The 19,418-nt window shown below is 40.7% G+C and overlaps 1 protein-coding gene across 4 annotated transcripts in view; it reads left to right on the forward strand.

Moving 5' to 3' along the window:
• Positions 1-19,418, forward strand: part of LOC122560658 (dynein axonemal assembly factor 8) — a 97,052-nt gene extending 77,634 nt beyond the window's left edge. For all 4 annotated transcript variants that reach the window (XM_043711536.2, XM_043711543.2, XM_087997847.1 and 1 more), the window contains 6 exons: positions 7,480-7,574; positions 8,402-8,525; positions 9,612-9,823; positions 10,823-10,908; positions 11,772-11,841; positions 18,983-19,418. In XM_043711536.2, coding sequence (XP_043567471.2) covers positions 7,480-7,574; positions 8,402-8,525; positions 9,612-9,823; positions 10,823-10,908; positions 11,772-11,841; positions 18,983-19,060 — 665 coding nt within the window. In that variant the 3' untranslated portion in view covers positions 19,061-19,418. The remainder of the gene's footprint in view (positions 1-7,479; positions 7,575-8,401; positions 8,526-9,611; positions 9,824-10,822; positions 10,909-11,771; positions 11,842-18,982) is intronic.

Genomic DNA, 19,418 nt, shown 5'->3' on the forward strand with positions numbered 1-19,418 from the left:
TAGTTCCACGTTCACTATAGCCCATCCCGTTCATGGCAAACCATCTACATATTTCCGTGAGCCATCCACAACGGGGTCTCATCTTGTTCCTCCATGGGTACATCCTTTATCCCACTCTCCTCTACTTCATTTTCCACATTCTCACACACATATGGTTCACCATTGCTTAACATCCCTTCCGCTGGGTTTTCCCGGGTATCTCATATAATGGTAATGGATTTGTTTGGTGGCAAAAGAACAGCCTTCCATTTTGCCCTTTTCATGTTAGAAACCATGTGTAATTTTCCCGTATTTGGTATGCAAGACTATATTATCTGTAATCACAATAGGCTCACTGACCCTCACAGCCCACACGGCACAGTCTGAAGCAGCTATACATCTGGGCAAGCTGTTCACTACGGGACCCTCAGCAGTAGAGTAGTACACTATAGGTCACTGCTTATCGCCATGGAGCTGGGTTACTACTGCCGAGTAAAAACCTCCTTCTTTGTTGCTGTAAATGTGGAAGTCTTTACTGGCATCTGGTAATCCCAGTCCCGGTGCTGACATTAACTTTGCTTTCAGCTTTGTATAGGAGTCAGCTTGCTCCGGTCCCTAGTCAACGGGGTCCGTTGCAAGTTTACCCCCTTTTACCAATCGTTGTATGGGCTCGACAACTTTAGCAAACTCAGGGATAAAATTCCTGCAGTAAATAAACAAGCTCAAGACCTTTTTCACATCGTCACAGGCCGTGGCATCTGTTGTACAGCTGTCTTCCTGTCTGCAGGCATTTATTTCATGCCTTAGGAAATTAAATGTCCCAAGTATAGTTTTCCCAAGTTGAGCTTTCTTCGGGCTGCCTTTTCACCCTCTGTACTGCAAATGCTTCAGGATTAAATATAGCGCCTCCTGGTGTCTTGGTGGATTCAGAAGCCAGGAGGATGTCATCGACATATTGCAGTATCATGCTACCGTGAGGCAAGTCCATCTCCCTGAGTACCTCACTCATTACACGGTGAAAGATGGCTGGACTATTATGGAATCCCTGAGGAAGTCTGGTCCAAGTATACTGTTTATCCCCAATGGTAAATGCAAGCTTTTCTTAGGAATCATGATGGAGGGGGATAGACCAGAATCCATTGACAATATCCAGTACAGTAAAGCTTTTGTGGGTCTGGGAGAGCACATTTAAGATTGAATGGACTGGCGACTTTAGACTATAATTTAGGAGTGAGCCTGTTTAGGGCTGTATAATCAATTGTGAGACAGTAACTTCCGTCAGTTTTCCTGACCGCCTAGGGACTCTCCAACCACAAGGGATGAATGCAGATTTCTCCAGCTTTCTCATTTCCCCACCCCCCACCTTGTCTCAGTCAAATCCCTCAAATTCAGCACCGCCTTCCTAACCTGCAATCTTCTTCCTGACCTCTCCGCCCCCACCCCCTCTCCAGCCTCTCACCCTCACCTTAACTTCCTTCCACCTATCGCATTCCCAACGCCCCTCCCCCAAGTCCCTCCTCCCTACTTTTATCTTAGCCTGCTGGGCACACTCTCCTCATTCCTGAAGAAGGGCTTATGCCCGAAACGTCGATTCTCCTGCTCCTTGGATGCTGCCTGACTTGCTGCACTTTTCCAGCAACACATTTTTCAGCTCTGATCTCCAGCATCTGCAGTCCTCACTTTCTCCTATAAAGATAGGGAGGTTTTGCTAAAGCTATGCAAGGCAATCGTCAGACAATAGTCAGAATATTGTGAACAGGTTTGGGCACCTTAGCTAAGGAAAGATGTATTAGCCTTAGAGGCAATGCATAGAAGGTTCACCAGGTTGATATCAGGTATGGAGAGACTGACCTATGTGACGAGGTTTAGTTTGTTGGACCTGTACTATTGGATTATAGAAAAACAAGAGGTGACCTTATTGAAACTTAGGAGACTTGACAGGGTAAATGCAGAAATGGTATTTTCCCATGTAAGGAGAGTCTAGGACCAGAGGGCATAATCTCAACAAGGAATCACCCATTTAAGTCAGGGATGAATGGATGAATGATGATTTATTGTCACTTGTATTCCAGAATGAGCAACACAGTAAAATACAGTGAAAAGCTTCAACTGTCACCACAGTCCAACATCACTTTGCAAATTTTAAGAATAAAAAGATATAGCTGAAAGAGAGTCAATCTTCAATCCACTGCCTCCATCAGGAGTCCTAAACCAGCTGACAAATGACACCCACGCCACCACCCCTCCGCTGCCTGCTCCAGTCACCACTCTTAAGATGCCATTTCATCATTGCTGAGACACCTCGCTGACAAGCCCCCAATGCCAGCTCTCATGCTGAACTCAAACTCGCTCTGCAACCAGGAATCCCAACTCTGCCACCTCACCGATAACCAGGAGTCAATTTGTAGAATTCTTTATCACTGTAGAGTCAGCTGTAGAGACTGTGCCATTAAATATAATTTTTAATCAATAAGGGAATCAAGGGTTATGGGGAGAGGCAGCTAAGTGAGTTGAAAATCATCAGATCAATCATGATCTAATTGAATGGCAGACCAGACCCAAGGGGCTGAATAGCCTACTTCTACGCCTATGTGTTATAGTACTCTATGGCATCACAGCATCCACTGAATGATTCACATTCAATTAATTACTTTAATGAAGTGCTGCCACTGTTATAATGTGGGAAACAATTTGCTCACAGCAAGCCCCCCCCCACTAACAGCAACATAACAATGATAATGAATTGTTTGTTTTCAGCTTTGTTTGAAGAAGGATGAATAATAAGCCTATGACACCATTCTACAAGGGTCTTTTGCATACACCTTAAATGTCAAGTAGGGCATCAATCTAACATCTCATCCAAAAGATGTCACATCTTGACATTGTTGAACAATCAACATTGATAGGGAAAAGGTACTCAGCAAACTATTAGGATTGAGGGCAGACAAGTTCGCCTGGACCTGATGGCCTACATCTGAGGATATGAAAGAAAGTGGCAGCGGAGATAGTGGATCCATTGGTTACAATATTCCAAACTTTCCTGGATTATGGGAAAGATTTCAGTGGACTGAAAAAATCCTAATGTAACATCCTTATTCAAAAAGGTAGGGAGGCAAAATGTGGGAAATTACAGACCAGTTATTTTAACATCTGTTGTTGAAAAAGTGTTAGAATCAGTTATCAAGGAAGCAATGTCACGACATTTCAAAAGTCAAAATGCTATCAATCAGAGTCAGCATGGATTTATGAAGGGCAAATCATGTTTAACAAATTTGCTAGAGTTCTTCAAAGATGTGACAAGCAAAGTGGATAATGGGGATCCTATAGATATATTATATCTGGACTTCCAGAAGGCATTTGATAAGGTACCACACAAAAGATTAATTCACAAAGTTTGATCATATGAGATTAAGGGTGATTTATTAGCTTGGATAGATGATTAGCTGATGGACAGAAGACAGACAGTCAGAATAAATGGGTTTTTTTCTGATTGGCAAGGAGTAACTAGTGGGGTTCTACGGGGTTCGGTTCTTGGACCGCAGCTATTTACAATCTATATTAACAACTTCAATATAGGGATAGAAGGCTCGAGAGCCAAATTTGCAGATGATACAAAAGTCAGTGGGATGGTAAGTTGCAATGAGGAAATAAGAATCTTTCAAATAGGTTAGGAGAGTGAGCCAAAATGTGGCAGATGGAATTTAACATGGATAAGTGGTCATGTAGTTTGGCCAAAAAAATGGGAAGGCGACCTGTTATCTAAATGGGGAGAGATTATGGTATGCTCCGGTGCAGGGGGATCTATGTGTCCTCATTCATGAGTCACAGAAAACGAGCATGCAGGTACAGCAGATAGTAAAGAAAGCAAATGGATTGTTTTATAGCCAAACGGATAAAATATAAAGGTAAAGGAGTATTGTTGCAACTGTGCAAGGCACTTGTAAGACCAGACCTGGAGTATTGTGTGCAGTTTTGGTCCCCTTATTTGAGGAAAGATGTAGTGACATTGGAGACAGTTCAGAGGAGGTTCACTAGATTGATCAGCTTAGGCCTATACTCTGGAATTTAGAAGAATGAGGGGAGATCAAATTGAAGTATTCAAGATGATAAAAGGTACGGATAACATAGACGTGGAGTGGATGCTTCATCTTGTGGAGCATTCTATGACGAGAGATCATACTCTTAGGGTAAGGAGTAGCAAATTTAAAACAGAGTTGAGGAGAAACTGCTTCTCCTAAAGAGTTGTGATTCTGGAATTCACTACTCCAAAGTGCAATGGATGCTAGGACAGTGAGTAAATTTAAGGAGGAGTTAGACAGATTTTTAATTGGTAATGGGTTGAAGGGTTATGGGGAGAAGCGGGAAAATGGGGCATATCAGCCATGATCGAATGGCAGAGCAGAATCAATGGGCTGAATGGCCTAATTCTGTTCCTATATCTTATGAACTTATGATTTTTTTCAGTATTGACATTGGTTTACAGCGTCCAGAATGGACTGTCATGTGACCACTTGCTATCTCAAATGTTTTCCCCCTCCCCAATCCACAAAGTACATCCCAACTGCTTAGTATCAATAAATATTTACACAAACAGAATCTTCAAGGTTATCTTGTCAATATTTAAGCTGTACAAAATGTGCAGCATATGGAGGTCAAAAATGTTGCTTCGGTGATATCTGCTGAATTGGTGTTACTGTCTCTGCAAACAACAGTGGACTATTCGTGTTACATGTTTAACTTAACTCCCCCTAAATTAAGTTGAGCAGTTAATGACACTGGACTAGTATTCCAGAGGCTGAGGCTGACCTGGTAGAGATTTATAAAATCATGAGGGGCATGGATAGGCTGAATAGCCAAGGTCTTTTTCCGAGCAATAATGAATCAAAAACTAGAGGGCATAGGTTTAAGCTGAGAGGGAAAAGATATAAAAGAGACTCAAGGGGCGACTTTTTCACATAGAGGGTAGTGTGTATATGGAAAAGGCTGCCAGAGGATGTGGTGGAGACGTGTACAATTATAACATTCAAAAGGCATCTGGATGAGTACATTAATATGAAGCGTTTAGAGGAACATAGGCCAAATGCTGGCAAACAGGACTAGATCACTTTGGCATAGTTGAGTTGGACAGAAAAGTCTGCTTAGTACTGTATAGCTCAGTGATTCTTTATGACTCTGGCTGAATGGCCTAAATCTGCTTCTATATCTTATGGTCCAACTATAGGATGAATAAACTGTAAACTATTATGCTTCTCTCATTATCAATTCCACCACTCATTCATCATTTCCACCATAGAACATCCCAGTTGACCTCCTTCTTCAAAGACCGCAATTGCCCCTCCCATGTCATCGACAATGCCATCCAATGCATCTCCTTCACTTCCCATGCTTCCGCCCTTGAAGCCTACTCCTCTAATAGCAGCAAGGACAGAACCGCCCCCCCCCCCACCCCCACCCTGGTCCTCACCTTCCACCCCACCAACCTCCGGATACATCTTATCATCTGCTGCCATTTCACCACCTACAAATAGACCCCACTATTAGGGATATATTTCCCTCCCCCCTCCTATCTGTACTCCAGAGAGACCATTCCCTCCACAACTCCCTTGTTAGGTCCACGCCCTCCACCAACCCACCCTCCCCTCCTGGCACCTTTCCCTGCTACTGCAAGAAATGCAAAACCTGTGCCCACACCTACTACCTCATCTCTGTCCAAGGCTCCAAAGGATCTTTCCACATCTGACAGAGATCTGTCTGTACTTCCACACATTTCATCTACTGTGTCCGTTGCTCTCAATATGGTCTCCTCTACATTGGGGAGACAGGACACCAACTTGCAGAACTTTTCAGAGAACATCTCTGAGACACACGCACCAAACAACCCCACTGCTCTGTTGCCAAACATTTTAACTCCTCCTCCCACTCCGCCAAGGACATGCAAGTCCTGGGTCTCCTTCACCACCAAAGCCTAGCCACCAGAGGCCTGGAAGAAGAACACCTCATCTTCCACCTTGGAACCATCCAACCACACAGGATCAATGTGGATTTCCCCTTCCCCCACCCTATCCCAGATTGAACCTTCCAACTCAGCCCTGCCCTCTTGAACTGTCCTACCTGTCCATCTTCCTTCCCACCTATCCTCTCAGACCTATTACCTATCTGTCTCAGTTGTTGTGCACAGGAATTCCTAGAGGCCTGGCATTCAAACCGGAACTCCACCAACAACCATATAGATTCGGACCCCATTTACCAACCTCTCAGAAACAGAACCGGAAATGATATCACCTACCACAACAAACTTAAACAGATAACTAGCAAGTGGAACAGAATACCATCGCTTCACTGGAGGCTCACAGATGATGTTACCTAGTAAGCTGATGAAATGTCTAAAAACAAATCCACCAGCTCATCAAGCAAACTTAAAACCTTAAACTGTAAAGTTAATATGTGAACCCGTGGAACACTTTGAAGTGTCATTGTCAGCATTTGAACAATGTTGATCAAACTTTGCTCAACAAGTTTATATTATTGTTATGTATGTGTGATATTTTCAGGGATTCTTGAATAATTTCATAGGAAATCCCAATCGCATTGGAAGTATATTTTCTGTCAGTTAGTGTTACTCACTTAATGTTAAAAATCACACAACACCAGGTTATAGTCCAACAGGTTTAATTGGAAGCACACTAGCTTTTGGAGCGACGCTCCTTCATCAGGTGATTGTGGAGGGCTCGATCGTAACACAGAATTTATAGCAAAAATTCGCAGTGTGATGTAACTGAAATTATACATTGAAGAATTGATCTCTGAGATCAATGTATAATTTCAGTTACATCACACTGCAAATTTTTGCTATAAATTCTGTGTTACGATCGAGCCCTCCACAATCACCTGATGAAGGAGCTTCGCTCCGAAAGCTAGTGTGCTTCCAATTAAATCTGTTGGACTATAACCTGGTGTTGTGTGATTTTTAACTTTGTACACCCCAGTCCAACACCGGCACCTCCGAATCATCACTTAATGTTGTACCCTTCAGAGATAGGGTATGAATTGAGACTCAAATTAGAATTGAATTTAATGGAGTGGCTCAGTGGTTAGCACTGCGGCCTCACGTGCCAGAGATCAAAGTTTGATTCCAGCCTCAGGCGACTGTCCTTATGGAGTTTGCACATTCTGCCCGTGTCTGCGTAGGTTTCCTCCAGTATCCCGGTTTCCTTCCACAATTCAAAGATGTGCAGGTTAGGTGAATTGGCCATGCTAAATTACCAATAGTGTTCAAGGATGTGTAGGTTAAGTGCATTAGTTGGGGAAACGTAGAGAATAGGGTAGGGGAATGGGTTTGGGTGGGATACTCTTTGGAGGGTCGGTCTGGACTTTTTGGGCCAAAAGACTTTTTTTGCACACTGTAGAGATTCTATGATTTGATTATTCTATTACAGATTTGAAGATTTATTGGGGCATTACACTTGTACTTTCTCTGTGACCAATTTTTTTCCCTTACAGGTTCCTCATCCTTTATAACAGCAATTCGGGATGTGAAGATATTTTTCCCCGAAGGACTTTGCTGTGAAGAGTCACAAATGATGCAGGATCAGCAGGTAAAATGTGATGTTTGTTCTGAAAAAAAATGCTCTTGCTGCACCATTATTTCATAAAAATGTTTATACATATATATATAATATAGTCCAAGATCTTCAACTCAGGCCCTATGTAACTGAATGTGACCTTCGATGCTGTAATAAATAAAAAATGATTTAAACAATAAGCCTGGTATCCCTTTTTTTTAAACTAAAACTGCTGGAGCATAATGGAGAACTGATTAGCTGAAAATTCCCATCCTCTTTGCCCCATTCTTCATTTAATACACAAAATGGCATCAGGAAAGCTGCACCTAATTTAGGTGCACACTTGGTGGTGTGGACCGGCCCTCTACGTCGGATCTCAAGATGTAGTTGGTATGCAGAAGCTCTCCTGGTTCAAACTTTGGCAGCGAGTTGATACTGTAAATCTGAGGGCCTGAGGACCTGTGAAGATGCACAGAGGTCATGTGACTGTTAAATAAAGTGAAATGCCAGAACATGCCACTTCACTTCATCAACGTGGAAGCATCAGGATATCATAGGATCCTCAGGCATGGGAAACATCAGGATATCCCAGATTAGGATGTTGGAAAAACACCAGGACATACTGGTATCCTGAGTTAGGAGCACAGAGCAACCTAACTGAATATCAACAAGCCCTCACGGAGAAGCACTGGGAAAGCACTAAGACTTTTTGGGACCACCCCCTCCCCCACCTCACCTCTTGCAGGTGAGCTAGGAAAGGACCAGGCCATCCAAGTGTCCTTGTTTGACAGTATTGCTTCCTTTAATTTCGTCAGCTGTCTTTTCAATGCTTTTCTTAAATATCAAATTTTTGTTTGCAGATTGCCTGTAACACAAAGGACTGGCGCATCAACCCTGAATTCCCAAAAAAACGCAAGCTGGTCAGGTCTTTAGCTCTCACCCACTTGGATTCAGGAACACCCACATGGCAGCAGCAGCAGCAAGGTAATCCCTACAACATGTCATAAACCCAAATGAATACGAGCTCCAAACCTTTAGTACCGGCCCAGAATCAGAACCCTCCCAATCCATTCCATTAAGTTTATCTTCAAATTACTTCGCATTGACACTAGTTTCCATATAAGGATTATTGATGCTGCCAACTAACTCAGGAATGATTCAAAAATCAGTTAAGAAAGTTATTTCCCTCCGTAATCATATAAACTTCATAACCAGCTAATGTTAAACATTCCTTTGTGGTAACATTGCAACCTGTACCAGAATACTTTCCTTCAGTAACAACACCAGCCTGAACTATAGCCTCTTCCTTCAGTCACAATACCTGCCTATACTATAGTCCCATTCCTCAGTAACAATACCAGCCTGAACCACAGCTCCCCCTTCAGTAATACTTTCCTGAACCATAGTCCCTTCCATCAGTAAGAATACCTTTCTGAACCAATGGTCTTTCCCTCAGTAACAATGCCAGTTGGAACTATAATTCCTTCTCTCAACAATAGTACTAACTAGTCTGTACCAAATGTTTTTTCCTCATAAAAATTCAAGCTTGTATTGCAAATATTGTTCGCAGTGAATGAGAGCGAGAGAAATAATGAAAAGCACTCTCTTTGGAATTGTATAAATTTGATTGATGGGGATCCAGCCTGAGTAGTCATTCAAAACTCTGGTACAATGTCTTAACTTGTAGCAAGTCCCTGTTCTCCATTATTATCGTTTGATGACTTATATTGCTTCCAAGTCAAACAATGTCTTGGTTTTAAAATTCGCACCCTTGTATTCAAATCCCTCCGTTACTTTGCCCTTCCTATCTGTATAATTTCCTCCAGCCCCACAACCCTCTGATCTACTTCTCTAGTTCAGGATTCTTTTGTGGCTTGATGTCAAATTTTGTTTTACAATACTTTTCTAAAGTACCTTGTTCATTATGCTAAAGATGCGTTGTAGATAAATTGTTGAGAACTATTCATAAAGTACCACGGTGTCTGAGGTTGGAACAGTTGAAATTAGTATCCATTTCCTGCCATTGTACCAAATTTAATTTATTACTCTTTGCTCTTCTTTGTCCCACAGACCTGCTGCTGCCCAGACCACTGTGCCAGACCATGTGCTTACTGCTACCATCTCCACTCATCAGGAGGTGCCACCATCCACCATACATTGAAGTGCTGGACCAGCTGCAGAGCTGTAATTATCAGCTAATGGGAGCTAGGATGAGCGTCCTGGACCAAACACAGGCTCAGCATGTCGCAGAGCTCATCACTGTGGACAACACGTCAACAATAGTACGTCCTTCTCAGTAATCCACTGAGGGGCATTCAAATGAAAACTGGGCACACTTTATAATGTGAATTTGTATATTTTAAAATTTATAATTGGAAAATTGCTAAGAGCCACTCTTGTGATTTGCCTTCACACAAGTTGACTGATATTGGAATATCAGGTCATTGTGCAATTGAACTGTGCATAGGAAAGGACGTTAGGAAATAAGTGAAATCAGTCACAAAATAATTATAGGAGAACTTTTTAGAAAAGCTACTGTTTCCACTGTGTTTCTCAATACTGCCTCATATGTATTGCAGGTTTCAGGCAATGTGTCGCAGAAACATACCATTTGGCTGATCCAATACTTTGCTGGTGATTTTGCTCCATTTAGGCACCTTATTATCCTCCCTTATTTAAACATATCAGCATATCCTTCTACTCCACTAGTTTCTAATGTGACCCCATTTTGGCATTGAAATTAGTATGACTCGAGGTGCAGCAGAAACAGCAAAAAAGCAATGTAGTAACACTCAACATAGTTATTAAAGTTCACATTTTACAGACCATTATGCATCATAGAAATATGAAAATCAGTGATGAAATCCTGGGCCCATGATATCTGGACTTGTCATCAGGCTGAAATCTGCCTTCATCTCCATAGCTATTGATTTGAAATGCAGCTTGGAAAGAATTCTAACATACTTATGTAGACACATTGTCATATTAGAGGACATCTCATCAAAGCTATGCAAAACAAAAAACTATTGCTGAAAGTTTATTTGTGAATGGTTACTTCCCACTATCAGGTAATACATTACACATACTTTATAAGGTGAACTGCTCACGAATTTCTCCTGTTGCCTATATCTATCTACCTATTCATGCATACTCTGTTCTGGGGATGTGTATGGCAGAAATGTAGCACTCATCAGAAAGATATATTTTTACTTTTCATATTTTTGTTTTATTTCTTTCATGCTATATCATTGACAGACATTGTTTCAATTTTCCTTTTTCAGTGCTCACTGCTCACTAGTGGGCCCTGCCTAATGCTAGCTCTGGAGAGAGACAATGGGGTCTGCTGCTTTAGTACAATACTGACTAGGTAAGTATATCTATAATGCTTTGAATTGCTGACTGTGACCACTTTGTAAGTATGCCAGTTATTTCAACAGAAATGGATAAAGAGTCAAAGGATGAGTCTCTGCAAGATGATTATGTTTCCATTTGTCAGAAATCAATAGAAAAATTAACAGTATTAATCTTTCAATATTTCACAAGACTCCAAAATTCCGGTCTCCAAATTGGCAGCTGTCTGTCAAATAATCACAGTATTAAAAGCACGGAAGGAGGCTATTTGGCTGTGCAAGAGCAACTCAGGTACCTCCATCCCTTCCTCAAAGTCCTGCAATTTTTTTTTCTCTTCAGATATATATCCAACATCCTTTAGAGACACTTCACATGATGGAGCAGCACTCCAAAAATTTGTGATTTCAAATAAACCTGTTGGACTATAATCCAGCGGCGTGTGACTTCTGATTTTGTCCACCCCAGTCCAACATTAGCACCTCTACATCATCACCTTCAGAAAAGCATTGATAAATCTGCTTTCCATCACGCACTCGGCCAATGCATTCCGGATTCTGAACACTTGCTACTATAAAAAAAATTCACAATTAACCTTAAGAGATCAGTGATTTTGTTATAAGATAAACTGACATGCTGATTTATGATTCCAGTCTGATGCAGACACTTTGGTCAAAATGCCTCCTTCTGTACCATAACAATTCTGTGACTTAATCCACATATTCTGGAGAGTCACAAACAAAGTGATAAATGGAAGAGAGCTATTGTAACCATTGAAGCCTCAGAATACAAATGCACTTTGATATTTTGGGTGGCTGGGCAGGGGGTGATTTTGAACTTCAGTGAATCAGCGAAAGTCAATGGCTGTGATCTCTGTTTTAGCCTTTCTTGGGAAAAACTGGAGCTTGAGGATTGTCTGCAGTATTTCGTCTATCCAAAGAGTGAGCCACAGGTAAGTACACAGGCCAGAGTTTCCTGCACATTGCTCCTCACATTTTTTATTCACCATTTTAGAACATTCACTCAATTTGTTTATATGTTCTTTTTGATAATAATGTAAAATTTGTATATTTGTGAACATTATATTTATTGCAAAATAAGAATGCCTTTGTTTGTGGAATGCCACGGGACTGTGCCTGAATTATATTGTGGATTTTTCATTTACTTCATTCAGTTGAATCAGACAATTGAAACAATTTAACTCACTTTAGGTAATTTTAAATCTAATTCTGAAACCGTTGCAATAAAAGAATTTCAGGGCCTATCTTAGTAAGTGGCAAAAATGGTCAACGAAGATCTGCCCATATAACTGCAGTAACCACAATAAACACAAAAATTACTTGCACCTCAATCCTGTGGTTTACAAAAATTGTATTATTGGTGAATTGTTAGTTAATTAAATAGCCCAAAATGCTTTACAGGAGTTGGCATAAAGCAAAATGTGAAACCAATACCACAGGGGGATATAGGGGCCAATGATGAAATGTTTAACCAAAATGGTAGTTTGTAAGAAAGGTCTAAAGAGAGATGGAGAGTTTAGGGACCAATCCGTTGTTTAGGGTGCCAAAGGCTTGGGCACCAAGGTTTAAACAATTACAATTGAGAATTCTCAAGAGATCAGATTTCAAGGAGCACAGATATCTCATAGAATTGGAGAGTTTTACAGAGATTGGCGGGGGGAGGGGTGTGCAACAGCAAACGCATTAAGAGAGCTGAAAGCAAGGTTTAGATTTTTAGAATCAAGGTATTGTTTAAACAAGACCCAATGTGTATTGGTGACTACAGGACTGATCAATGAATAGCACTTGGTGCAAGTCAGGACATGGGGAGAAAAGCTTTGGGTGACCTTATGTTTATGGAAGATGGAATATAAAGATAGCAAATTTATAATTGAAGCAGGCCTTTCAGTCCACTGATGTCTGTGTTAGCCATAAAAGAGCAAACTGGCCTAATCTCGATTATTTTGGGCAGAAATTATGTAGGTTGTAGTATGTATGAGTAACTAGCCAAGTATCTTTAAATGTGTTGAGGGTTTCTGCCTCTACCACTTTCTGACAGTAAATTCCAAATCAATTCCCCTGTATTCCTTCTGTCAATTAATTCGAACCTAGTTAATCAGCTATCTGTTAATGGAAGTAGATTCTTCCTATTCACTCTCACAGCGCCCTGCAATCTTATAAACCTCAAAGAAAACAGCATCCTCTGTTTCAAAGAAACTAACCCCTACCTCTCCTATCTTTCCTTGTGGATGACATTCTCCATGCCTGGCAACATCCTTACGGATCTCCTCTGTACTCTTTGCTGTGGGACCACATCCTTTCCATAAGCTGGTGACCAGGACTACATGCTTAGATTAGATTAGATTACTTACAGTATGGAAACAGGCCCTTCGGCCCAACAAGTCCACACTGACCCGCCGAAGCGCACCCACCCATACCCATTCCCCTACATTTACCCCTGCATCTAACACTATGGGCAATTTAGCGTGGCCAAATCACCTAACCTGCACATTTTTGGACTCAACTGTAATTCTAACATAATCTTCCTGTTCTTGTATTCTCTGCCGATAAAGATAAGTATTGCTCATGCTTTCTTAGTCTCCAATTAGTCTCCAGTCTTCCAGGAAGTGTGGACCTATTCTACAACATACTTTTATTTTCTACATTTTTTGTGTATTTCCTACATTTTTCTGAATGGATCTTTGCCACTTTCTCACCTGGCCATTAATATCTTTCAATGTCCTACAGTTTTCTTCTTCACTGCCAATAATACAGCCAGTTTTTGTATCATCTGTGAATTTCTTAATCATGCCCCAGTCATTGTGCAAATCAGTGAAAAGCAAAAGACCTAATAATGAGTCTTGCAGAACTCCATAGTAAACAACCTCCCAGTGACCAAAAAAATCTGTCAGCCATCACATTTTCTTTAGCCACTGTGTCAATTTTAGATTCAAATTCCTGCTTGCTTTTGAAAGTTCTTACTTTTCTGATCAGTCTATCATGTGGCACCTTATCAAAAGTCTTGCTAAAACAAATATTGACAACATGAAGTGTGCAATCCTCCTTTTCACCTCAAAAAAATCAAAGTTGTGTTATGACTTGCATTTTAAAACCTGTGATATCTGTTGTTGATTAATTTATGCATTTCCAAATGATTAAATTAGATTAGGTTCCCTACAGTGTGGAAACAGGCCCTTCGACCCAACAAGTCCACATCGACCCTCTGAAGAGTAACCTACTCAGACCCATTTCCCTCTGATTAGTGCACCTAACACTATGGGCAATTTAGCATGGCCAATTCACCTGACCCACACATCTTTGGACTAGATTAACATCATCTCTTAATTTTTTTGCAATAATCTGCCCACAATCCCAAGGTTAAAGTTAAAACTCACACAACACCAGGTTATAGTCCAACAGGTTTATTTGGAAGCATTAGCTTTCGAAGTGCTGCTTCTTCATCACGTACAAGCATACACACACACACACATTCCTACATACTCACACACTAACACAGATCCTCTCCCATACACAAGCTCTCCCTCATATGCACACACGTACACTCCCCACACGCATCCTCTCACAGGCTTAAACCCCATCACACCACTCACACACATACTTTACCAAGCTTATACACACACTGTCTCACATGCACTCACACCCACACGCACACACTCACGTACACACAGTCACTCTGTCTCTCCTACACACACACATATAAGTTTATGAGGTGAACCTGTATTTGCAGAATTATATTTTATTCTGCGTAAAAATGCATAATCTACAGTCAATCCATGTAAGAATCTGTAAATTCCACTTTAGAAATAGAACCAGTCTGACTCAAGACTGGGACACAGACAGACTTTAACCTCATGTCTTTAATGCAATGTCTTTAATGCAATGACACATTTTGTTAGAAAACCTGAAGTTATCTTGAGAATGTGACTTAAAGGAGTTCTAGGATTTACATATTAACAAACTGAAACTAGAAAAACCATTCTAAAAGATGAAAGACTTAATCTAAGTTTGTTTAATATATTTCAGCTGCATGACACTGTAACCTTTTGCTTTAAATTCTGTGCCTTATGGTCCTGCTCTACAACCACCTGATGAAGAAGCAGCCCTTCAAAAGCTAGTACTTCCAAACAAACCTGTTGGACTATAACCTGGTGTTGTGTAAGTTTTAACTTTATCCACCTCAGTCCAACACAGGTTACTCCAAATCATCCCAAGTTAAGACTGACTTGTCTGTAATTAATCAAGCTATCTCTTCTCTTTTAAAACGACAATACGATATGCAGCCAAAGTGGTCAGGACGGTATTAGTCAGAGCTTCTGCTATTTCCTCTTTGTGAAACGTGATGCATTTCATTCCTGGTCTGGGGTTCACTTTCAAAGTGAATAATCTTTCAAAAATGATAATCACCTTTAATATATCTTCTCTCACTTTGGTTTTTACACTCCTCATCCTTAACAGTCTGCAATGTCCACCTGTTTTCTGATAGTAGACACTTAGCTTTCAATAAGAACCAGCCTTGCATCTTTCTCCACTGCACAACAGATTATCTTTTTGGCCTCTTATTGGCCCTATGTTTCCCTATTGCTGTTTTTGTATTTCTAAATTATCATCAGAATTTTCTTAGTTTTTACTTGTTAACTTTATTCATTCCTTTCTTTGCTTCCTGCACTTTGTAGTAACTGTAAAGAGGTCAGCCAGACTCATAGAATATGAGTTTCCTGATCAGGTCTTCTAACCTGATCCATTCAGGGAGGCTGGCTGCCAGAGGTTCTGTTCGCTCTGAGAGCTGGCTCTGAGGAAGCCAGACAGTGTCAAGTACTATGCATATGTAAATAAAGTTAAAAATCACACAACACCAGGTTATAGTCCAACAGGTTTGATTGGAAGCACTCTAGCTTTCGGAGCGACGCTCAAAAACTGCATGAATTTATGTAAAACTCTGTTATTTCACTTTTTAGATTGGAATCAATCTAAACATCAGGTCATAGACAGAGAACACAGGGGGCTAACACCTTCAACACATTGTCTAGCTATCAGCATTGTTAACAGCTAACCCGGGAATGCAACTTTTTAAAAAAAGGGTTTTGTGATTTACACATGAAAGAAGTGAAACTATCACTGTATTCTAACAGATGAAAGGCTTAACAGACAATCAATTCTTCAATGTATAATTTCAGTTACATCACACTGCAAATTTTTGCTATAAATTCTGTGTTACGGATAGAGCCCTCCACAATCACCTGATGAAGGAGCGTCGTTCCGAAAGCTAGTGTGTTTCCAATTAAACCTGTTGGACTATAACCTGGTGTTGTGTGATTTTTAACTTTGTACACCCCAGTCCAACACCGGCATCTCCGAATCATATGTAAATAAAGAGTGACTTCACAGGATACCAGCCTCTGTGGGATTATTTCACACTTCCTGTATTCCTGGACTTTCTGCAGAATTTAGCTCTTGGTATCTGACATAAGTTTCCCTTTTTGCCTTATCTTACTGGATAAACTCTTTGATATCCAGAGAGATTCTAATTTGAGAATCCCATCGTTTTTCTTTATGGGAACATATTTGTTTAGATTAAATTAGAATACATTACAGTGTGGAAACAGGCCCTTCGGCCCAACAATTCCACACCGACCCGTCGAAGCGTAACCCACCCATACCCCTACATTTACCCCTTACCTAACACTACGGACAATTTAGCATGGCCAATTCACCTGACCTGCACATCTTTGGACTGTGAGAGGAAACCGGAGCACCCGGAGGAAACCCATGCAGACACGGGGAGAACGTGCAAACTCCACACAGTCAGTCACCTGAGGCAGGAATTGAACCCAGGTCTCTGGCGCTGTGAGGCAGCAGGACTAACCACTGCTAACCAGCAGTGCTAACCACCGTGCCGTCCACCGTTCTGAACCCTCACTATTTCAGCCTTGAATATTTTCCATGACACCCACACTGATTTACTTTCAAGGACAAAAAAAAGTAACTATTTCCAGTCCATATTTTCCAAATTATATCATATCTTAGTAAAATTGGCCTTTGCCACTTTAAAACTTTTGCTTTTGGTCCTTCTTTATCGCTCTTTACCATAAATATTCTAGATCTAACTGATCACTGCTATTAAGTTTTCTCCCACTGAAACCCTTCCATCTGCCTAGCTTCATTTCTTAACTCCAAATCTTATTGGAGTACATACAAAAAATCTTCAGAATGCTTTTTAAGAATTCTGCATCTCCTGTGCCTTTTACACTGATGCGATGCCTGTGCCAAAGATGGCAGATAGATTGAATAATAGAGGGTTTTAGCTTTCCTTTGTCTCAGTCACATAAAACATTGTTTGAAACTTTAATGGGAATCATTCTGGTACGAGAGTAAAGTTGGACATCTGATTAGAGGAGTTCCATTACAAAGCTCCAAGAAAGATAGATGTGGATTTTGGACACAACATGTTCATGGATGTTCATGAATTCAACTGTTTTGTTCAGAGGCTGGTAACTGATTTAGAATGGGATAATACCTGAAGAAAAAGAACAGTTAATATCAGCTAAGATGGGAAGTCAGAGGGGAAGTTGGGTGCTTACTTGATAAGTGGGAATAGGGTTGGGGAAGCTGAGGGTGGTTCTTAAAGCCAAGGTGAGTTTGGAGAGCCCATGAGGGGAGCTAAGAAATATACTGGAGAACAATACAAATTAAAGGTGAAGGCAGTGGGACCTTTAGAGAAAATGTGATCCTGTGCATTGTTGAATGGAGACACAAAAGAAGCAGCTGATTTGATTGTCTTGATCTGAGAGACAAAAAACTCGATAAGGCCCTTATACTTGCTGGTGAAGTTGCAGAAGACAGGAAAGGGGTTTAAGAGGAAGGATTGACTAGAAACCCAACTCTGGCATTATCTTTGTATTCCAGTAATAGTGAGCAGTTTTAGCTGACAAGAAAGACCTGATAGTCCTTTATGTGGACCAGGAGAAAGTGAGGTCTGCAGATGCTGGAGATCAAAGTTGAAACTTTATTGCTGGAACAGCACAGCAGGTCAGGCAGCATCCAGGGAACAGGAGAAAACGTCGAATCTCCTGTTCCCTGGATGCTGCCTGACCTGCTGTGCTGTTCCAGCAATAAAGTTTCAACTTTATGTGGACCAGCCAAACTTGGAAATAAATTATTAAACCAACTGTCTTGCATATCTGTTCAAGTCTGCATCCATTGGACCTTACATAGTAGAGATATGAACCTGGGCGGGAGAATGACATCAGTGAGAGACAGCGAAGTTTTAATGGGAACAAGAATTTCAAAAGCATATACATTTGATCAAATTATGAGCTGCAGAACTATTATGGTGAATGCGGGCTCAATTCTTGACATTGAGATTTTGTTTTCTGTGTTGGGATGGTGAGACACAGAAGAAAACAAGGTTTGGATAGGTGGAGGATCATGAAAGGAATTGAACAGAGATAGCCTTTTTTGTAATTCATACAACAAGAGCAGCAAGGCAACTTAAATTGCAATGGGGTAGTTGTGAATATAGTTTGGGGAGTTTACATTGAGAGGTACAGGGAGAATAAGAGGACAGTGAATTCAGAAGAGAGAAAATCAGAAAATCGGTGCAGATACTGCACCGGTGATAATAACTCGACGAGAATATTTTTATCACACTTGGGTGGGAGATATAGAACATAGATTTTAAAAGAGAGGTAAAAGGGATGTAAGAGGATGAGAAGCTCAGATGAAGAGAAAGTGATGGAGAAGTAGAACAACGATCGAAGGTGTGATTTGGTGATCTGCGCCTCACTGTCATTGCAACTGTCTGGGCAAATAAAGTGGTGGATTGTATAGCCCAGCAAGGAGGCTTCATTTAGGGAAAGATGTCATCACACCTTAGCCAGGATTCCATTCCAGCCAGTCATCATTTATAAGTTATTTATGGCAAAGGCTGGTTCATATGTGAAACAAACATTCTGGAGGGAGGTGTGGAGAGCGGACTTAGAATTAATTTATGGGGTGAATGATTCCTCCCTCTACTTTAGACCTGTGGTTTATAAGGTGAATGATTCCTCTTCATTACCTTGTTTTTTTCAACAGGTGGAACAATTGATCAGCTGTCTCTTTGACTCCCTGGTTCCTCAGAGTATTCATCAGATTGTGCTGCAAGATTCCTAAACTGCTGCAGTAACAATATTTGCATTATCACCTCCACAGCTCCAATTAGAACACAACAAAATTCTTCTATTTTAAAAAGTGGTACAGCAAAAACCAATTTAGAAAAACCTCTCACTTTTATTTTTCTTTTTACATATTTGAATTTGTTTTCCTTATTTATTATTCTGCAATCACTCATTTACTGTGTCGTGAAATAGGCCTGATGGATGAACTTGGACTACAGTTGAACAGCACTGCTTACTTTTCAGAGTGAGAACTGATTAAATTTTTTTGGACTTTTTCTATTGAATCTTCTTTAATTTCTATTCCTGCTAGTAACTCCCCATAGTTCCCTGTGAATATGTCATAGATAAACCTC

This window comes from Chiloscyllium plagiosum, unplaced genomic scaffold (genome assembly GCF_037043375.1).
Source record: "Chiloscyllium plagiosum isolate Xiang-an unplaced genomic scaffold, Cpla_swu_hap1 HiC_scaffold_20, whole genome shotgun sequence".
Taxonomy (NCBI): Eukaryota; Metazoa; Chordata; class Chondrichthyes; order Orectolobiformes; family Hemiscylliidae; genus Chiloscyllium; species Chiloscyllium plagiosum.